At 41.1% G+C, this 21726-nt stretch overlaps 1 protein-coding gene across 1 annotated transcript; it reads left to right on the top strand.

The window, feature by feature from the left end:
- The first annotated feature begins 2797 nt into the window (after nucleotides 1-2797).
- On the top strand, nucleotides 2798-21545 carry appl2 (adaptor protein, phosphotyrosine interaction, PH domain and leucine zipper containing 2). Its single transcript, XM_079162384.1, has 21 exons — nucleotides 2798-2919; nucleotides 4549-4647; nucleotides 5531-5590; nucleotides 6381-6452; nucleotides 7309-7396; nucleotides 8935-8976; nucleotides 9065-9123; nucleotides 9494-9640; nucleotides 10185-10267; nucleotides 10492-10644; nucleotides 12533-12721; nucleotides 12830-12872; nucleotides 13120-13176; nucleotides 13308-13402; nucleotides 15045-15200; nucleotides 15415-15467; nucleotides 15648-15822; nucleotides 16645-16681; nucleotides 16826-16981; nucleotides 18776-18823; nucleotides 19456-21545. Exons 1-21 carry the CDS (start codon nucleotides 2863-2865, stop codon nucleotides 19582-19584), a joined length of 1998 nt encoding a protein of 665 aa, XP_079018510.1. The 5' UTR covers nucleotides 2798-2862; the 3' UTR covers nucleotides 19585-21545.
- The last annotated feature ends 181 nt before the right edge of the window (nucleotides 21546-21726 follow it).

Below are 21726 nucleotides of genomic sequence, written 5' to 3'. Positions count from 1 at the left end.
AGACGTGGGGATAGCAATGTCTTTCACTGTGACACAGGGATCTCCTTAGGTCGTTTACCCCCCTCCCCTCTGTCCAGCCTATCCGCGCCTATCCTCTTAGCAAAGCAGTGGAGAGCTGAGAGTGAAGTGAAAGCATGGAGAGAGGGGCTTTTATACACACACACACACACACACACTCACAAACACACACACACACTAGAAGAGAGGATGAGAGAGAGAGAGAGAGAGAGAGAGAGAGGAGAGAGGGGAGAGAAAGATGCTATGCCCTCACATGATTTGCTCTTTTCCTCCACCCTGAAATGGTTGCCCGGGAAACCGGGGGAATGTGGGCGGAGGATGGGGATGAGAATCAACCAATAGGGAGCTTTCTTTGTTTGTATAAAGGAGGGGGGGTGATATACATTTAAGGGTCATCAATGTAGCAGCCTGTGTGATAACTTGTAAAATCCTCAAATCGTCTTTGTGTGCCGAACAGAGGACCTATATTCATGCTACACACACACACACACACACACACACACACACACACACACACACACACACACACACACACACACACACACACACACACACACACTCTTGTTTGAGGTCTTGACAATCACTGAGAGTGAAGTTAAAACAATCCTATAACAGTCTTGTAATTTAACCACGAGGGTCACGCAAAAGTCAGTTTGCAGACTCCTAATAAATCCCAATTCAATCTCTTCCCCTCCTTCAGTCACGCCATTGTGTGCCGAGAGCCGAGACTAGAGTGCAGTCATAAGAGGGGGAGATGAAACGACAGGAAGAATTGCATAAGCAGTTTCCACCAGTGTAAATACGCTTCACATGCAGTGGTGTTATCTTATGATGTCAAGATGTCTGTGTGGTTGAGAGGCAAGATTCTTTAAATTCTTTGTTTTTTTGAGGGAACTTGCTCCGGCTCTGACAAAGCCTCCAAACAAACTGAATCTCTCCTCCGCATTTTGTTTTGTTTTGCTACAAGGTGATCATGTCCCCGTCAGTATGAATTCTAATAACTTTGTTGATCCCTTATTAATGTTTCATCTAGAGCCCTCATCGGGTCAAGATTTTCTTTTGTCTTTACTTTGCTTTCTGACTAAATGCCTGCAAAACTAATGGCATTGCCACAATCATCAGCTAAACAAGCTAAATTAAGATGGTGAAGATGGTAACCATTATACCTGATGAACATAAACATGTTATTATCTGTGAGTAAAGCTCTGAACGCAGGTACATTTTGGCCACAAAAGAACTTCTACTTCTCTTAAAAAGGGTAAGTGTACAATAATTGAGTTGTAATTTTGTGTATTTATGTACTGACTGTCCCAGTCACAAGCTTTTGAACTGTAAATATTCGTCTCTACTTTCTTTCTTTTCTTTCTTTCTTTCAATGTTACAAACTAGTGTTTCATAATTATGCTTTTAAAGATTTCTTGAAGTGGTATTATCCTGAGATAATTGAGTTACCTCTCTGACATCAATGTATTACTGCTGTTCTCAAAATAGACCAGATTGCCTTGGAAACAGGTGAAGTTATCATAGTACAGTTCATTTTACAATTGTTTTAAGTGAATGCTTTTAAAACTCCATATTAAATCAAAGGTTGTGTAAGGATGGAGATTTTGTTTGTTTTTTTGCTTTCACCTCTGTGTCAACAGTCCCCTAAACCATTTGATATAAATCTTTAATGTTTTTGTCTAGAAAAGCTGCAAAATACAATATATGATCATAATTTTACGTTCAAGTACATTTTTCAATATAATATTTTGTTAAGGAAAATGTGGATCTATTAAAACTTGTATTAAACGCCTCCATAATGAGTTCCACGCCTGAAAGACTGCGTCATTCTCAAATGATGATATCTCATTCTGCAAATATTGTCGATTTTATTATTCACTTAATTTGAGAATTCCCAATTGATGCTACTTTATGTTTGTACTTTAGAGGGAGTAATCAGTCATACGTAACCAAGTGAATTACAAAATGAATGCAATTGTTATCAGTTACAGCTACATTTGTATTTGAATTTGAATTGAATGTTGGTAATTACAAAAGGGGTTGCATCCGAATATATTCATTTTGGTAAAAAGCTCAGAATACAACATTCTTTCTGTGTGTTGAGTCAGACAGTGTTGAGAACTGTTATGATGTTTACACAGCCTGGTTTAGGTTTTTGGGACTTTTCAGCTTTATTTCCCACATTAAAACATTACTTAGAGAAGCAATCAACAAGTAATCAAATTTATTGTGTTACATTACTTTGATGAAGTTAAATCAATTAATTTGTATCAAAACTATAATAATAGTATACCTAACATATTACAAAGATTTCACCTCCATTATGACTACATTTTACTGCTAATATTTCTGTACTTTTAGATTCCAGTAAAGGATCTGACCAGACAATAATTTAGTATATTGTGACCTTGTTCTGGTGTGATGTTGTGCAATCAGTCAAAGCTTTTTTCAAGGGACGAATATCGGTTTTTGAAATTAAACTTTGCAATTCTGCATATGTCCACATGGGGGCACTGTTGATAGTGAAATGGTAAAAACGTTACACGTAGCCTACATCTGCTACAACAGTCAACTGCTAACTGCCCATCGAAACCTGGGCAAAAAAATCAAATCACATCTTCAGAAAATATTCTAATTAAAAATAAAACCATACACATATTTAGTTTGCAGTTAGAGTGAAGCTGTTTTTAACTATTCACTGTGCTCTCAACGGATGAGATCAGACTGGGCCCGCCTCCAACTCCTACGTGGTCCTCTCGCCCGCGCAGAGGCCTCTGGGAAACCGAGTCCACGCTTTAAATAATTCAAGCTCCCATTCCTTCTCTTCCAACAGCTAACAAGATGCCGGCCGTACATCACAAACTGCTCCTGGAGGAAGCTCTGCAGGACAGTCCTCAGGTAGGCCCGTGCCTCCCCGCTATAACTACAGTGTGGTTAATACTGCTAATCACAATTATCGGCGTTCATGCGTCTGTGTGTTTTGTTTACAACGCTACCGCCCGCCACAGGGCGACTCTCCGACGTGCTGGTGTATATTTAGACCCGCATCACCGTGGGAGCCGTCACGAGCATCGCTCAACCAGAAATCCTGCAATGTTTTAATTCTCTAATATCGTGTGAAGTTGGATTTTTGGGGGGGCTAGACCCTGTCCTGGGAGCAGAACTGGGCCTTACTCGCAGAATGTGGGAGGGGTTTCCATTATCGGACGGCACTAGAATTAGCTTGCAGCAGTGGTAGCTGTCAGCAGTGAATACCAGATGATGTTTGATGCTTAAAGGTCTGATAGTGCAGTCAAGTTATTGAAGTTGCACTAGGCCTCGTGCATGGTTATCGGCGAGGGTGACGTGTATTGCAGGACAGTATTTGCTATAACGCTCATCTAATGTAGGCTACATTTAGATGTAGCCCACATTCTCTGCTTTTAGTTGCATCACTCCTTTCCTAGACTCCTTGATAGTTCTGCTTAAGTGCAACCCAAAGCTAGAGGGTTATTTCTGTCTTTATGGGGGTTTTTTTAAACTACAAAATGCTGTTTCCCCCTTACATGAAATAGGGCTGGAGTAAAATGTGAACACAGCAACGGTTGGCAGATCGTTTCGCTTTGGTGTGAAATGGCTTTCAGTCAGCTGGAGTGAACTGCAAACACACTCCGGCTGATGGGTGTGTTCCTCTGTATCTGCCCTGCCCTGCTGCACCTGTTTGTGGAAGAAGAAACAACTACGCCCGACAGGATTCTCATTTGCATAGTCAGCCTGCAGTAAAATCATTCTGCCTTTTTTAGTTTCACTTCCGAGCTGCACCTCCATATATGTGCCTCTGCACACTGCAGACACCCTCGTTTCTTCTTATGACATCTTTCCAATTCCAGCTTATTCATCTCTTTTATGAGTTACAGGTTCCCTCCAAAACTCAAACTGTGCTTTGTTTTTTAACTTAGGCACTATATAAGTCTGGTGTTCATCACAAAAAGGATCATTTGACACGATTACAAGATGCCGAGCTCCACCTGATTTACCCTGATGAACACAAACGTTTGACGTGATTTGTTAAAACACGCTTAAACTTATTTGCATAATGAGCTGTTGCCCCAAGACTAATGCACGCCTCATTATGATTCACAGTGAGTGATGCAACCAATAGTTATTTAATTTTTTGATTAATTTGCTGTTAATAGATTAATAGTTTTTATTCTATAAAATGTCAGAATGTTGTGAAAAATCCAGGTTGTAATTAGTCAAACTCAGACTACTGAAGCCTCATATACACTTCACTTAAACTTTAGATCATTTGCACACAGAATGAGGCCCTTTGATCTAGTCTGCAGTTACTTGCGTTGGAATCGGTAACAGTTAACGGTAGCAATGACTCCAGCAAGTACAACCTGTTTCCATGTTTATGTGGGCACCTCACAGCTGTCGCTAAGAAAGTGTGAACCTACTCTTTTTATGAGTTCATTTATCTATTGTCTCATCTGTTCATCCTGGTGTCATATTAATTAATCAGTGTGTGAATATCTTCTTCCACAGACTCGCTCCCTGCTCAGCGTGTTTGAGGAGGATTCTGGGACGCTCACAGACTACACCAACCAGCTGCTACAATCCATGCAGCGTGTGTTTGGAGCCCAGGTACTGAACAACACACAGACTCTGTTCCCTTTGCTGTGCGTGGCTAGGATTGAATAGCAACTTCCGAATAGCAAATGTCCACAAATGCACTCATGATTTAAAATTCAGTGGTCCGAGATCACTGTGATCTCACAAAACGCATGTTTGAACACATCTGCTAATTCCTCAGCATGACTAGTTGGCGGAGGCATACAACCGCTAGGCAGTAATTCTAGTTTTACATCTGAACAAGAGTCAAAACTGTATCTGGTTGAAGATGATTTGGGGTTAAACGTTAGTAGAGGGTTGATTTGAGAAGATGGTCCTCCTGAACAGACAAATGCCAAACTAGGATATTCTATTTTATTTAACCCCACAAATGCAAACTGAAGAATAAATGACGTACTGAAGGTTATTGAAGGTGGAGCAGAGAACCTTTAGTTTTTCAGCTGGAATGGAGGTACCGTACACTGTGCCTCTGTACAATTTGACAATTTTCGGTAAGTGGTGTGAAACTCCTCTTGTGCTGTCGGCGTGTAGATAGTTTTGACTTTGCTGTTCTTTTGTTCTCTGGAGAAGATGATGCCAAATTGAGCGACGCGCTTAAATGTCGCAGTCTCAATACATGCTTCATTTTCCTCCTGAAAACGTACACAGCCTGTGTAACATGACGTCAGACCCTTTCTCAACCAATGACCGTTCGCCAGTAGAGTTGGCATTAATGTGACCCATCACCTTGTGCTTTTCCAAGGAAGTTCATCTGAACCCTCATTCATCCATTTATTTTCCTTTTTATTCCTTCGAGACTGAAAAGAGAGAGTGAAAGGAAATGTAGAAGCTACGGACAAATCCGGAGTAATCCTTTGTGTTCACTTTGCTTTTTGCCTCTATCTGCCTCCTACAGAGTGAGATGGGATTGGCCACGGAGCAGCTCTCACACCAACTTCTGGATTATGAGAAGAAAGTAAGTATGGTGGTGCCATGGTTTTGAGACATGTCCCTTTCTTGTCTTGTGTCGGCTTGATTTTCCTTTCTGCAGTCTCTCTGAACGTTGCCCTCTGAACGGCCAGCCCCTGCAGTCCAGATAACAGAAGAGAGAAGCTGACGGAAATAGTTGACATGCTTGTCAGTCGCCTTCAATTATCACCATTCTCTCAAAGCAGTGATGTTAATATGAAAAAAACAACAGAAAGAGACGCATCGTTTAATCATTTTTCATTTCTTTCCATGTTGTGTGTGTGAGTTTGCGTGTGTGTGTGTGTGTGTGTGTGTGTGTGTGTGTGTGTGTGTGTGTGTGTGTGTGTGTGTGTGTGTGTGTGTGTGTGTGTGTGTGTGTGTGTGTGTGTGTGTGTGTGTGTGTGTGTGTTAAATAACCTTGAAGCAGAAGTGCCTCTCTGTTCAATCTATCACGGGGTCTGGTTTTATGCCGCCAACGAGAGCTACAAAATAGAAAAGTTGCTGAAGTCAACAGAGCAGGTCTATTAAATCATGCTTAAAAACAAGAGATATGTTGGCTTTCTGGATTAGGTGGGCAAAAAAAAAATGCATTGACCAGTAATGGATGCACTTTTAGCTCCTTTTAAACAAGAATTAAAACTCAGCATCTTAGCATGGTTATTAGAATCTTTGGTCTTGTTCCATGAAAGGAACGTGCCGTACATCCTGGCTTCTTGGCACCTAGTGTAGGCTCGATCTATGCAACAATATGCGGTTTCTTCAGGGTGTAAACTTGTTTCCCTTCTTCTATTATCTAGAATTTTGCACTTGGAAAAGGGGATGAAGAAGTAATCGTCACGCTGCAGAACTTTGCCAAAACTGTAATAGAGGTGAGCTGCATTTTTGTTGTTTTATATGTGTGTATTTATCTGTGAGAGGGATGATAAACCACTGCATGGTGAGTAGTCGGTTCTTTATCGTGCAGCACCTGTGCTCCACTAGCATGCCGGTGAAAAGACCTTTAACCTCGCTGTGAGACCACATTCGATTGTATACAGATGCTAAGAGGGGATATGATGCCCGTCACAGTGAATGGAAGGAGGAAGGAGGGGTGTGTCGGCTCAGTTGTATAGACAAAACAGATGGGCCTGTCACTGTCAGACATGGCGGTCCACAATCCTGTCCAGTCAGCACTCAACAGGATTTAGGACACACCAATCCACACACGCACACATGCTCAGAGGACACAGGTTGATTGTTTGCTTGACCTTTACCTCATGACTTACAGCCGGGAACTCCTTTCACAATGAGGATTAGGCCTAATGCTGCACCTGAGCCAGTGAACTTTAGCACTTGCTCGATCGTTCCGATAAACCTGGATGTCATCTCGTTAGATGCTGGAGCGTAGCTCGTTGATAAGAAGGGAGACTTCTATCAGGACTTCCTGGTGTGTGCGATGTGTGGTTCTGTTTCCAATATCACAGTAAACAATAGGTTTTTGTTATTCTCTTCAAGAAATGTTTCGCAATATGGGCTTTTTATGGTGTGGCGGAGTAATTATCTGCAGTTCTGCACCCATTTCGCTCAAAATGTTACTTTCCATCTCGCTGCAGGAATAATAACTGGCAGCATGTGTTGCTGTAAATATTGAAATAAATTGAAATCCCTCAAGATGTTTGGCAAGGGTGCATCTTTTGTTTGTTTCCTTGTGCAGTGCATGACAATTTTTTTGTTTTTGTCGTTCAGCTGAACTCGCTCCACTCTGAGCTAGCCAACCAGATGGCTGACAGCATGGTTTTCCCCTTGATCCAGTTCAGAGAGAAAGACCTTTCAGGTAGACACACACACACACACAAATATAAAAAACTTATTGTAAAAAAGGTTTATTTTTCCAAGTGTGTTGGGGGTATTTTAGGCTTTAAGACCACGTTAACAGTCGAAAAATGACAGATAATGAGGAGAGAGGGACGTTGTGGTTCGTGATCAGCTGTCCGCGCCCTAACCCTGGGCCACTAGATCCCATTCTTACACATTATTGTGACATTATTACAGATATTTAATCTGTTCTCTGTAACAGTTAGATGCAACAGGCGAAGCCCTACCTTCTGGCAAAAGACAATTTCAGTGCGGTTTTAGTGATGCTTAGTAAGTTAGAAATGTATTTAATTCTGGATAAATTTATATTCTGCAATTTAAGGTCAGTGCCCATAAGTTCCGCCCACACCGGAGGAGACAATATGCTTTTTATTTTTACTTATAGTTCATACTGCAGCGGCATTTACAAAGTGCGTACTGTTGTGTGCCATAAGCTTTCAATTGGGACGTACTACTTCGTCACAACATTACACCTTGAACTTTGAACCTCTTGCTCATAAATAGTATGATAGTATCTGTATTGGAAATCATTATTTGTATTGTGTGAAGGGGCCTCAATTATGTCTCCTTACAAATGACAGCAAAAGTCCAGAGAAGCTTCTGTGTGGTGGAATACACTAACAACAGGGTCAACAACACACAACTACGTTTTTATGGGAAAACTGGGAGATCCTGATGCTCAATATGTCTGATGTTAAGTGTGCAGCAAGCTTTTTGTCCGAAAGTCAGTTTTAGGCTAACTACATTTCCGTAAGTTAAGCGAAAGCATCTTGACAGTAAATGATGTGTGACTTTAGTTATCCGCTGCTACTCTGGTAAAGAAATGGGGCTAAAATAATCCTTTGACATGCTGAAAAATTGCCCAAAGCTGCTGTCACAGCAATGCGATCGGCTATTTGTCAGGTTCTGTTAGTCGTCATTTGATCGTGGTTCGCAGAAGCCCGTGTTTTTTTTTCAAAGAAGATAAGAATTTTGTTCACAATGATCAATGTGGATTCTCGCCTACAGCACAAATTTGAAAGCCTGCCTTTTGAAGAAACCGTGAGGTTAAACACCAGCCTCGGGATATTGTTACAAACCAATCCCGCTAGATGTAATAATAGGATGTAACGAATCGTTCTCCACGAAAGAAATGGAGAACTGGTAACTGCTGTTGTTAGAGAGGACTGTTTAGCTCCCCGTGTTATTCTGAGAGGATGCTGCGTGGTTAGGCTCTCAGGATGTCAAGCATCTTTCTCAGAGGATCACCAAACAGGAAAGCAGCAGAACAATGCGGTAACATTGTGCTTTCTAGGCAGAGCAAACGTAACTACACAAATTGACAGCGCATACAAACTGTGTGAAATAGCAAAATAATGTAAAATTGTGTAATTTTCTAAAGGATTCAGTTTGAACCGACAGCTTAAGTTTATCTACTTTAAGCATCGGTGCATTTTTTCACGTTGTGGATCTATTTTAGATATTGTAACAAAACTTCACATCCTTTGACTCTTTCAGAGATAAGCACACTGAAGGAAATATTTGGCATCGCCACTGATGGTAAGTAGATATCCTAACTGATTTTTAGGAAACCCATTATTTTGCCGTTGCTATCTGATCCTCATGTTCTGTCTCTTCTCTCCTGCAGAGCACGAGGCAGCGATGGTCAAATACAGCCGACTGCCCAAGAAGAAGGAGAATGAGAAGGTAGAGTGAGCGCGAGCCACGTTCAAGACTTAAAAATGAAGTAATACTCTGGTAGTGGAATTGTTTAATTAGCATTTGAAATACAAATAGATGGAATTACCCAGCAGGCCCCACAGTTTTAGTCAGACTGTAACATCACCATGACCTTTAATGGCTGCGGAGCAAAGATTCCTTTATTTGCTTCTATTAGATGTGTCGATAATGTGACTGAGCTGCTTATTTGTATGTGTGTGAGAGAGTAGGGCAATGATTTGCATATGAATGAGTGTGTGTGTGTGTGCGCAGAGCTTGATAATGAGTTAATGCTGGATGTAATGTTTTTATATATATGCTGTATAGTTGCATGTTTAACCCTCTCCCGTCTGGACAGCTGAAGTCAGACTTGGTGAAGGAGGTGGCGTACACTAGAAGGAAGCAGCACCAGGCCTCACTGCAGTATTACTGCGCCCTCAACGCCCTGCAGTATCGCAAGAGAGTAGCTATGCTCGAACCCATGCTCGGCTACACACAGGCACAGGTACTTACAAACTAGGTCAGACCACATTATCATATCGGTATTCAAATACGGTAGTCAAAAATGAGAAGCAATGTCCTCGTTGGAACTGAGCTAGTTTGCAAATGGCAGTTGACAATGTCCATGCATTTCAAAAAAACATTTTATAAAGTCTGTAAGCACGTAGAGCTGCAACGAGTAGTCGATTAATAGATCAGTCGAGCGACAGAAAATCTATCTGCAACAATTATTTGAAACTATTTTGTGTAAATGCCACATAACACTCTCTTTTACCAGCTTCTCGAATGTCAGGATTTGATGCTTTTCTCTTAAATATATGATGGCAAAATAAATATCTTTGTGTATTTAGTATTTTATTCCATTTTACAGACGATTAATTAAGAAAATAAACGGCAGATTAATCACTAATGAAAATAATCATTAGTATACAGCCGTACATGTGATCAAGTGATTATTTCTTTCTTGAAATTTCTATCAATTAAAAGTATAACTGTAAAAATAATCAACATACAAGCTGAATTGCTCATTATTACCTTTTACTTCTCAGATCAGATTCTTCAAGAAAGGCATTGAGCTGGTGTCAAAGAAGATGGACAACTTTCTCTCCTCCGTGTCCAACATGACTCAGAAGTAAACATCTCATTAACATTCGTATTTATGTGTGCAGCAAATGTGATGAAACATAGCTGTGGTATTAACAATATAACATAATGTGGTTTGCTGTGTGTGTGTGGTCCTAAACAGAAACAGTTATATTGTGACGTTCTGCAAAAATGAAATTCCATCGTTTTGGTTCGCATCTTAATGCTATAAAAAGTTTAAATGCATTTGTCTAAACTTTATTTCCCGTCCAGTATCCAGGCCCAGCTTGACACAGAGGCCGAGGCCATGCGTGGGTCCCAGAGGGAGTTTCTGTCCGTGGAGGACACGGTCTATATGCCAGATAAGGACACTGAGCCTGTCAATCGTACACTCATCCAGAAGGCCGGCTACCTCAACATTAGGAAGTAAGATTAATTGCTCTCATTATGACTTTATCGTAAATCGAAGGACGCTTCCTGTCCACGTAGCTTTCCCCGCTAGTCTAAATGTTAAGGGATGTCTTTGGGGGGGGGGGGGAATATACAGCTGAGGATTATGCTTTGACTCTGTCCTCATTTTATATATGTGACAATTTAATAATTAAGTCTGGCGCAATAGACGGTGCAATCAGTGGTAAGTCTTAAATCTCTGAATATAATATTTTTGCTTCTTTGGTAAAAGTTGCTCTAAATACGCATGACCACAGTAAACAGTAAGTCTGTCACAGCAGACGAGGTGCGTCAGGTAAGACGTTGACAGTGTGCGCTGTCAGCTTGTAGCGGAGTGGATGTATGAGAAGGGAAACTCCCTTAATGGCTTCAGGAGGTAGAACTGCAGCGTAGCCCGCAATGTGATTTAGTGAAATGTCAGCGCTGTCAAACTCTGTCTCTCGCTCATATATATCCAAAGTCTCTGAGAAATGTCTGTGACACCAGAGAAAAGGTTTCCACAGAATGGCATTCTGTTTAATGACACGCGCACACCGCCAGCAGCGTCAAACGCTTGTCAAACGCTGAGTCCAGAGAACATTTGCTATTTTCGACTGGTTTCTCAATATTAAGGCTCTCAGTCACCCGCGGCAGCATGAGACATTCATTTTGATATTAATCAAAGGAAATTTATCCAGGAATAGTTTTCAAAGTGGACGTAGAAGCGGAAGGCTTTCAGGTGAGCAATTTAAATGAGTCATACACGTGTCACTTTGTTTTGAAACAGAGTGAGTCAAAGGTAAATTATATTGTAGTTTATTCTTTATATGCAAAGTCCTGAAAAAATATGTAGCTGTTTCTAAGCCTTTTAAATGTAACACCACTCTGTTGACAATTGGATGAAATAGAAGAAATGGTTTTGATTAAAAAAAGTACTTAAGCTAATATCGTAATGACAGCAGCAGAGGGTTTCAGTGAACGGATAAAAACTTCTTTTTGATATGTTATACCGCCACAGAGTATCATTTAACGAGGACTGATGGACAATATGAGGCAATCTGGCCGTTGTAAATGTATGCGTTTGCAGGAAAAAACACACCCAAGTCTGGCCACCCGCGGTCAAAACCACCGGTGAAACGGTGTAACAATTAGCAGATGTAACAATCTTCTAAAAGCCACATTAGTCGCTTGCACTGACATCACCACAGGGGGTTACGAAGTAGAGCATGGATTAAATTAGTGGCGGTATTTCACCGGCAGAAACATTATAAGTTAGTATGGCAAAAACGTACAAAATGTGGCAGCTGCTCATGCTCGCCAACCTCTGGGGAGTAAAGGAGAGATCATCCAGCATCCATGTAAAGGCCCGCTCTGGACAATATGCTAGACTCAGTCTACAGAGTACTAAAGCCCCCCCCCCCCCAAGTTTTGAATAAACTTGTTTATTCAAAGTTTATGATGGAAAAGTTCATAGCTGTCCCCCAAACCCCTTCTATTCCTTCATTAAGCATAACGGTCTACTATTTGCCTTTTGTCATTGTGTTTTATCCGCAGACTCAGCTACCTTAGGCTTTAGGTTCTAAAAAAGCCTTTTTTTGTATTTAATACATTGACATGTCTGATTTGACAGATTATGTAGTTTCTTTTAAATTCTTAGGCAAAATGCGCTACAAAGGCCAAAGTATGTTTGTGATCGTACATCCCTAATATCCTCACACTTGTACAGGGAGAAGGACATAAAAGACACTTCTTGCATATCTTCATTGTGAACTGTGAGAAAGGAATCTCCGTCACATCCAGCCTATAAATCCTTGACATTCTTCCTCTCTATGTAGCCCTCTTCACCCATTCATCTTTTCATTCACTTGTTCTGCCCCTTCTCCAGTAAAACGGGGCTAGTGACCACAGCCTGGGACCGACTGTACTTCTTCACCCAGGGAGGGAACCTCATGTGTCAGCCGCGTGGGGCGGTGGCAGGGGGCATGGTGCTGGACCTGGACAACAGCTCCGTCATGGCTGTGGAGTGTGAAGACAGACGCTACTGTTTTCAGATAACTTCCCCCTCAGGCAAAACGTATGTACACTTTCCTACATATCCAACAATGAGAATAATGTACACACGCGTGTATGAAATACTGGATGCATCTTATTTATTTCTCTCCATTGCCATCAATCCCTCCAGGTCAATGATTCTACAAGCTGAGAGCAAAAGGGAATATGAAGAAGTAAGTGTGAAAGAGGCCGTTCAAACGGCTTCGTTTGAGCTTCCTTATTGTTTTTATCCCAAATACATCTGCTGGTCCAAACATTTCATATAGCAATGGAGGAGCTGTCGAGACTTGTATGTGTGGTTTTCATATTGGGTTTTGTGCTTCGACACATCTGACTGGCCCGTCACAGTCTAATGATTTCAGGTGGCTCGTGTCTGAGCTAGAGGAAGTCCTAATGTGGATCTCTGTGTTTCTTTCTCAGTGGATTTGTACTGTGAACAACATCTCCAGACAGATCTACCTGACTGACAACCCCGAGGTAACGCACACACACACTTAGTGAGAGGAAATATTAACATTTGGTGATGTTTTAAATATTTTATGCGTTCTTACACACAATATTATACTGCTCTGGTTTTATAAATGATTCACCTGCTTTGTTGTTGTTAGGCTGTGGCCATCCGACTGAACCAGACCGCTATCCAGGCAGTCACCCCCATCACCAGCTTTGAGAAGAGACCAGAGGGCTCGCCCAACCCTGACAGGTCAGGCATACTGCTCGCCATTCATACTGCATCCTCTCCTGATGTTAATAATTCAATAACCTTACAGTGGCACGTCTTATCTTTTTGAAAACGGAGGACTGAGCTGCACCGTCATTTTTGATTTGTATGTTGCATGCTTTTTGTGTCGTTTTGGTTTTGGCTCTTAATGTCAGTATTGTGAAATGCTCATTTTTCTTTGTGTCTGTGCAACACTGTAAACATCACATCTTCCTCTATATGTATTTGTTCTTGGTGGACAAAGTGATACTCAATTTACATTGATAACAGTTTGCTTCAGGACGGAAGGAAGAATACATTTGCGAGCTGCAATTACTGAGGATGATAATCGCTGAACTGAAAACACACAAACATTTTGTATCTTTTCTGCTAAATCTAACAATTTGCAGTAAGTGGTCACTTGGCTGTTCACTAAAAGGCTTCTTTGAACAGCGATTGCCCAATTATATCTTAGCAACGGTACATAAACATTACAGGCAGGAGTGTTGGGCTCTGAATAACTCGGCATGTTGAAGCGCCGTGCATGTGGCTCTGATTAGAACAAATGTCCTTACAGACACCGGATGGTGGTTTGTTCTTTCATTCTATCTAAAAGCACGAGAGAAACATGTGTGAGGAATAGCCTCGTTTAAACTTTATGTTTGTCCACTTTCACGTAATGCCTGATGCACACGTTAGCATGTCCGGCTAACTAGCTTCTTACCTAGCATACATGGTTAACTCAACGTTACTTTAAAGCCCCATGAACATTTCATCCCATGTTGTGGGGCTACAGATTACAATAAAAACTTCAAGATGGAAAGATTTTTAACCAACTGATGGAGCAATGTTTAGCTCAATTAGCTGGCCAGGTGCAGCTGATAGATGTGCTAGCAACAGATGTAATTTAAGTTGGCAAATCAACAAGTCACCCACTGTACCTCAGTCTAAAATCAAGGACTAATTGTACAATAATACCAAATTTGGCATGTTACATCTGCCACTGTTTAAAACATAGGTTAACACTTAAAACAGTACCTACCTGTCTATACTGTATGTACACTGAAAACACAATTGGTCGCTGTGATTGGTCCTCTTGTCCATACTGGCTGTGAAGGGAATCCTTCCTAATGCAATTGAAATGTAAGTAACAAGGTTCTTTAAGTATCGTTGTACAACATGGTTATGCAACCAAATGCAGTACGGCAGCTGATACTTCTGTTACTACGTCAGCAGGGTGAACATGCTGAAGAGGGTTTTGTCTTATAATATCCTTTGAGCTCTACGCAGGCACCTCTTTTCACCAATATCTCTGACGCTCGGTAGATGGGTACCAATGATATTCTGGATTTTAATCACCTGCTGTAGAGTGATGTGAGTGATGAGGGACCAAATCCACAGTCCACCTTCCATGCATATGTTCACTCTGAAGATGGTATTGCACAAGACAAGATTTGATCCCCCATCACTTACAGTGTAGTTGTGTTGGGAAGGGATCTCACAGCCAGTGGAGAGGCTAAACAATTTACTTTTTGTGAGTATTGTATTGAGAGACTTTAAAACATGTGGACCTTACCTTTTTAAGTTGAGTAGTGGGTGATGTTGTTTGATGTTTACTTACATTCTATCTGTCTCACTCCTGAAGGGCGAAGCCAGGAGGTGTACATGCTGCCAGTAGTGGTTCCCAGAAGACGGGGGCTGCTCCGGAACCAGAAGACCTAATAGCCCCTGGGACACCTATTCAGTTTGACATCATGCTGCCGGCCTCTGAGTTTCAGGACCAGAACAGGGCCGGGGGGAGGTGAGGGAATAACTGGGGCAGGAAGTGTGTGTGGGTGCATGTTTGTGAGAGACGGACCGGAACGACTAGTGTTGGTGGGTGATGATGTTGATTTCCTGAAAGTTGGCCTCATAGTGGTTATTGTATTATTTCCAGGAAGCCGAAGGCTTCTTAATGGCTCAATGCAGCAGTTTAATTGTTTTCTTTGCTGGTGTGTCTGCTCCCTTCCTGGCAGACGCACAAATCCGTTTGGAGAAACGGACGATGACTGCTCAACAGAAACTGACGGTAACCATTTTCCTTCCTCCCTCTAAATGAAACTGAACGGTTGACTCTCTATCTGTGCAGCACTGTGTGAGTTCTGCTTAAACTCATTGATTGTGTACCAGGCGTTTGCTTTCCTAACATGAGTGCTGTTGAGTTAAGTCTTCATGCTGCTGACATATTCCTGTTTGTGTGTTTCCGCAGACTCCCTCCTGCAGCAAGTATTTGCCGTGCGCTTCCAAGGCTCCATGGCGGTGCGTTGTGGCAACAATCAGGAGGTGATCTATGAGGCCATGAGGCAGGTGCTGGCTGCCCGAGCCATCCACAACATCTTCAGGACCACCGAGTCCCACCTCATGGTCACCAGCAGTAGCCTCAGGTAGAGTTTATCACATATGTATGAACTGCTACATAAATACCACCTCTGAGGACAGACAAAGACAACTGATTAGACCTCAGCATATAGTAATAGTGATGCAATCAGAAATTTCCCAGCAATATAGATAGAAAATGCCCAAACTTATGCTTCAATTATTGTTTTCTGCCAAGAATACTGATGTTTGTTAATTTACTGACATTCACCAGACTCTGCGGACTTGTTACGGTATTACAGGTGTGAACATAGTGCAGTCTTTTGTTTTCTCCGCAGTCTTTTGGTCCTCGTACTGTGTGGAGAAACCATTATCCTGTTTTAACTTTGCCACACAGCCTCACATTGTTTTCTGCAACCAGTCAGAAATCAACTTTATTTTATTCAAATCTGTCTTTATAATTGAATAAACTGCATTCAAACTTAGTCGGGTTTGGACCTTGATCACAGATGTATAGTCCTGACATCCTTTAGCCTCCCACACTGCACAGCACAACAGGGAAACACTATCATATTTACAGTATTACAGTTTATCTATCTAGTTCTATTTCTTTATGCACAGGAAATTATATTGTGAAAGCCTGAACTTCAAAATCCAAGCATTAATCAAACACAAATATCTGCAACAAACTCTCGTACACCACTTGAGTTATTGAACTGTTGTATAATAACCCATGATTGATTCTCACATGTGTAGGAAGTCTCACCTTTCCTTACGCATTGTTCAAGCGGCTATCAGAGACGAACACAAATCAGACCAATCCAAAGTCGAGGCTTTATCACTCCTGTGTTTTCAGACTCTTGTATGTCTCCATTATGTCTTCACTATAGGTTGATTGACCCTCAGACTCAAGTTACAAGAATAAGTGTAAGTATGACAAAGGATAGCTTCAGTAATAATCTTTTTCTCTTTTTTATGAAGAGGTTTTCAGTCATGTCCTCCTACTACAGTTTTCTTTTTGAAATCTTTATTCTCTCACTGTCCCTTCTCTCAACTCTCCTCATTGCTCAGTTCCAGCTTGGAGAAGTGTGTCAGTTTGCAGCCCACCAGGAGAACGGGAGGCTGATGGGCTTCGTGGTTGAGGGCAGAGACTGGAGCGACGGAGATGAGGAGGGAGAGCCTTCGTTCAGCGCCTTCGTTTTTGAGAGCAACACAGAGGGCGAAAAGGTAGATACAGACGCATTGTTTACTGATGCACATATATATATATATATATATATATATATATAGCTCTCTCGCTCTCTCGCTCTCTCTCTCTCAGGATGTCTGAAGGCTCTTACAAAGTGTTAAAAGTTAATAAAACAATCTAGCCATAATTAAGGCCCTTCAAATGTAAAAAGTAAAATATCCTGTTAAAAGTCATAAAATGTGTTCTATAGTATGTCTTTAAAAAAGTCATAGTATATTACGCCATGAAAATGTAAAAAATAAAGTATGTGAGTATATGCAATATAATAGCACAATATGCCATTGACTCATGCACAGAAATAGACATACGGCTAAAAACAGGGACAACGTCTGGTTTTTAATGAAATATCTACATAGGAGTATCTGGAGCATCACATTTGTGGGTTGGATTATACTCTCAACATGGCCAGAAAAAGAGAACTTTCATGTGAAACTCGCCAGTCTATTCTCGTTCTTAGAAATGAAGCTATTCCATGCGAGAAATTGCGAAGAAACTGAAAATTGACACGAAATTGTCTGGGTGACCCCAAACCTTTGAACGGTAGTGTATATTTAAAAAGTCTCTCACAGTGACAATAGTCCAATGGTGCAGAGAGCAACGGGTGCTGGAATAAATAGGATTAATGTAACATGTTGCTTTATATACATGAGGTAAGTGGATATGTCGGTATAGTGTAAAAAGCAGAGCTTGTATTTAAATTGGTTGTAAATGCTTCCTGAACTTTTCCTGACTCTTGAGAAGTGTAAGTCCTGGATGGAGGGCGGGCTGGCACCAGTGATTGTCTCTGCAGCCCTGACTGTCCTTTGTAGCCTGCCCTGCCCCCCCCCCCCCCCCCTTTTCGGTAGCTGAACCAAACCACACAGTACTTGGTGTGCAGAGAACAGAATGCAGCGACTCCTGAGGTAGCCTTGAACTTCCTGTGTGTGTGTGTGTGTGTGTGTGTGTGTGTGTGTGTGTGTGTGTGTGTGTCTTGGGAAATGGTGGATCCCAGAAAGGCTTCCACAGCAGACACGGCGTTGTAAAGAATGGTGGTTGGATGCAGTGTAGGCGCGCTCCTCCTCAAGTCCTCTGTTATCTCCGTAGTTTTTGAGCGTGTTTACCTCCATGTTGTCCAGATCATCCACTCACATGTTGACCCGGTAGGCAAATTGCAGGAGGCCCCCACAGGGGTCCTGTGATGTCATTCAAGTGGGTCAACGCCACTCTCTGGAAGGAATGAGCACAGACATCTGGGTGATGGGCCTGTAGTCATTTAACCCTTTGATGGGAGGTCGCACAGCTCCAGTGGTCTGATAGAAATGTGTGTGAATGTCTGAAAGTTTGTGCTGACCAGCTTGCCGCCATCTTCATAGTACAGCATGCCAGAAAGAAATAAAGATAAACAGTCATAGCATGTGGTGTCATAAAAATGTCATGGTGAAGTAAAAAGTCAGTGTGTCATAAAAATTGTCAAAAGTCATTGTGTAGAATGTCGTGAAAGATTTTCTAAAGAAAGTAATTGTATAGTCTGCCATGAAAAAGGTCTAAAAAGTCAAAGTATAGTGTGTCATTAAAAATAGCATTAGTGTAATATGCCATGAAAATCCTAAACTATAGTATTTGATAAAAAGACGTACTGTTGTATGCAATAAAAATGTCATAAAAATATGTCGCTGATGTATTCGTTTAGATCTTAAAGTGGCGAAGATGTCTTAAAATGTGTTCCATTTAACTTCAGGATCCCTGCACATACTCGGTAAATATTAACTTTATCTTTTTGTTTTCATTCACAGATATGTTACACCATAAACTTGGCGAAGGACATTACAGAAGCCAAGAAGGTATCGTCACCATGTACACAGAGGAAAATGTTTCTGCATTTAAATTCAAAACTCATTACTATGATTTTTGATTAAGATGTTGAAGTAGAAAACAACTAAACAAAGTGGCATGGGAGTGTTCCCCTTAAGAGAGAAATGACATTTTCTGTTAGACAACACTGCAATATTATTTCAATGATGCCACTTTATTTGAATCAAACATTTATCTTTGTAAACATACTTATTTAAAGTAATAAGACTTGGCTCAACTCTGCAACAGTCTCCTCAACAAAGAAAACTTAACAAAAACATTTACTTTACCCACACTATTGTCATTTTATTTTGATCCATTTTAAATCTCCTTTTGTCTTTAAAGTTTTAGTTTTATTAAAGTATTTCTTTAGGTTCTATAGTTTTATAACCCTACATCAGTTATTTTTTTAGTGGCTGAACAGAAAAATAAAATCTGTACACATTGGAGATTTGTTTTCATGAAGACAAATAGGAACACGACCACCAGAGTTGTAACATTGTACCTCCCGTAGCCCTAAAGACATAAAGGATAAGTAGGTAGATTCAAAATGTATTGTCACAACCAATGGAATTAATAACACAAACAAATAAAGCTCATATGTATTTCTTTTCTTTACAAGGACCCAGAGGCCCTGGCCCAGCTGATGAAGAACATGCCTCTAACTAATGACGGCAAATTCCTGCTGCTGGAGCCCGAGACGGGCGACACGAGCAATGGAGCAGAAGAAGACCTGGAGTCTGAAGCCTAGTCTCCGTCAGGACGCAACAAAGACCAACAACGACCAGAACCACGGTCCAGGAGAGGAGGCTCTCTACGGCTGAAGGGGACATTATGACTCTCTAGCCCTAACTGTGCGACCGTAACACCCGTATTAGAGCGTGTACTCCACTTCCACCTATCCTGTGTTACTAGATTTCCAGTTTTCTGCTGAACTGAAAGCGGATCTAATGGGTGCTTCATTCGATCTGCTTCTCTACGGTCAGACTGTAGCGTGGCTCTTTGGAGTTGGAGCTGGGTTTTTTTTAGCCATCTGTGAGCGGTACTTCCATCAAAAGGGACACTATATAGGTATTGATTGTGTTGCGTTGTCTGCTAATATCCCCCAGCCTTGCTAACAGAAGGCGGTGAAGCACTTCATTTTTAGGTTTACATTGTTTGGAGAGTTTATTCTTTTACACGTTAACTTGTACGTAAGGCTCTTATGCAACTACTTTGGTGTTTATTTCTTGTTTATGAATGTACAAAAAAAAAGTTATTGCAAATCCCAGGTTAATATCTGTTTAACGAGAGTGCAGTAATTGAGACGTTTAACACAATGAAGGACTTGAAAGAGGTTAAAGTCATGTCAGTTCTTTTCATCGGCCGAGCAGTGACCGTTGCATTGCTTATTGTTGTAACTCCATGTGTGTCCTGAAGCATCGGACACAGTTGGACCAAACGTCTTTGTTCTTTCTGCACTCTTGCCACTATAAGTTGCACGGAAAAAGGCACCTTGACTTAAAGCATTCCCACTAAATCTGAACTGATGTCATATTGTTTTGTTGTTCACAGATACCTGTACAAGTCCTCCGTGAGCAGCCCAAACCTTCTTTGGTGAAGTTGTGCTACGTTTCTTGAAAGCCTGTAAATATGAACTGTTCCAGTGTCTAATATGATGATTAATCACAGTCGGCTACATTAAGAGCTTTCAGAGTCGATATGCGGTGCATGATTAAATAATAATGTTCTGTCCCTTTTGCAGAAGATTAAACCCTCTAAAAACATTTCTAACTGTTACAGTAACGCATGTAGGCAGCCCACAGTGTGGTGTTATGTACTCAATGAAAAGCAACTGGCTCGTTGCTTATACATATAAATACTAAACGGAAAACATGAAGGAATGCGACTGATCAGTGAAATTCTGCCTTTCCTCACGATCTCAGTGCGGGTTTATTCCATTGCAGCCAATTTGCGCTGTACCACTAACCTGATGGACGGGGGAGGTGCACTGTGTGTAAATGTTTTTGTACTGTGTAATACAGACGGGGGTCAAAACCACTGACTTGACGTTGATCGTGACAGTTGCGTTGTGTTGACAAGTGCGTTAGCTCGTCTGCTTGCTTTTTCTACATCAGAGCTCTGGGTAATTAGTTATGATTGTTTGATTGCTTGTGACACTACTTATTGTCTTTAAAGGTTGACAGTTGGGGAAATGTGCTTATTTGCTTTCTGGTGTAAAGTTAGATGAGAAGATTATAGCTTTAAGCCATAACGGTTAACCATCTCTCCTCCTTTTGCCTGATGTAAATGCACATCTGCAGGTCTTCGGATGCTGTAAACTGTTGTCCATCCAATAGCCTTGTACCCTCCTTCCTTGAGTGCTGGTTGAAATGCTTCAATCACACTATTAATAAAACTACAGCGATGCAAACAAACGAGCTCCGTGCATCAGTCGAGAGAAGTATGACGTTCCTTTGTCCAACTTTACCGTCCAGTCGAGAAACCAAGTGCTCAGCTCGTTGCACGTATCACAGCTGTGCTGCAAAAAATTTATTTATTTTTGCTTTGCAAGTTAGTGCAGTCAGGAAAACTCTATGGTGTAGAAAATAAATTTCATCACTAAAGCAGGGACTGCATTTTCTCCCCGCTCCCTTTGTCTTTTTGTAAATGGCTGAAGTGTACAGAGTCCACTACCCATAAGGCTTTACACCTAATTAGTCCTTGTTTTCTGAAACTATGCTAACAAACAATCTTTAATAAATAATTAGTATTTCTTTTCTTACTCATGTAAATGTGTTTTCTCTACATTAGAACAAAGAACATCAACACTAGAGAATAGAGCATTTATTTCACAAAGCGGTTTTATTTACATATAATTGCCACGTCATGTATATGTACTTAAAATCTACAT

The sequence above is a fragment of the Pholis gunnellus genome (assembly GCF_910591455.1).
Source record: "Pholis gunnellus genome assembly, chromosome: 7".
Classification (NCBI taxonomy): Eukaryota; Metazoa; Chordata; class Actinopteri; order Perciformes; family Pholidae; genus Pholis; species Pholis gunnellus.
Note: the sequence above shows the minus strand (reverse complement) of the source record. Positions and strands in the feature narration are given on the sequence as shown.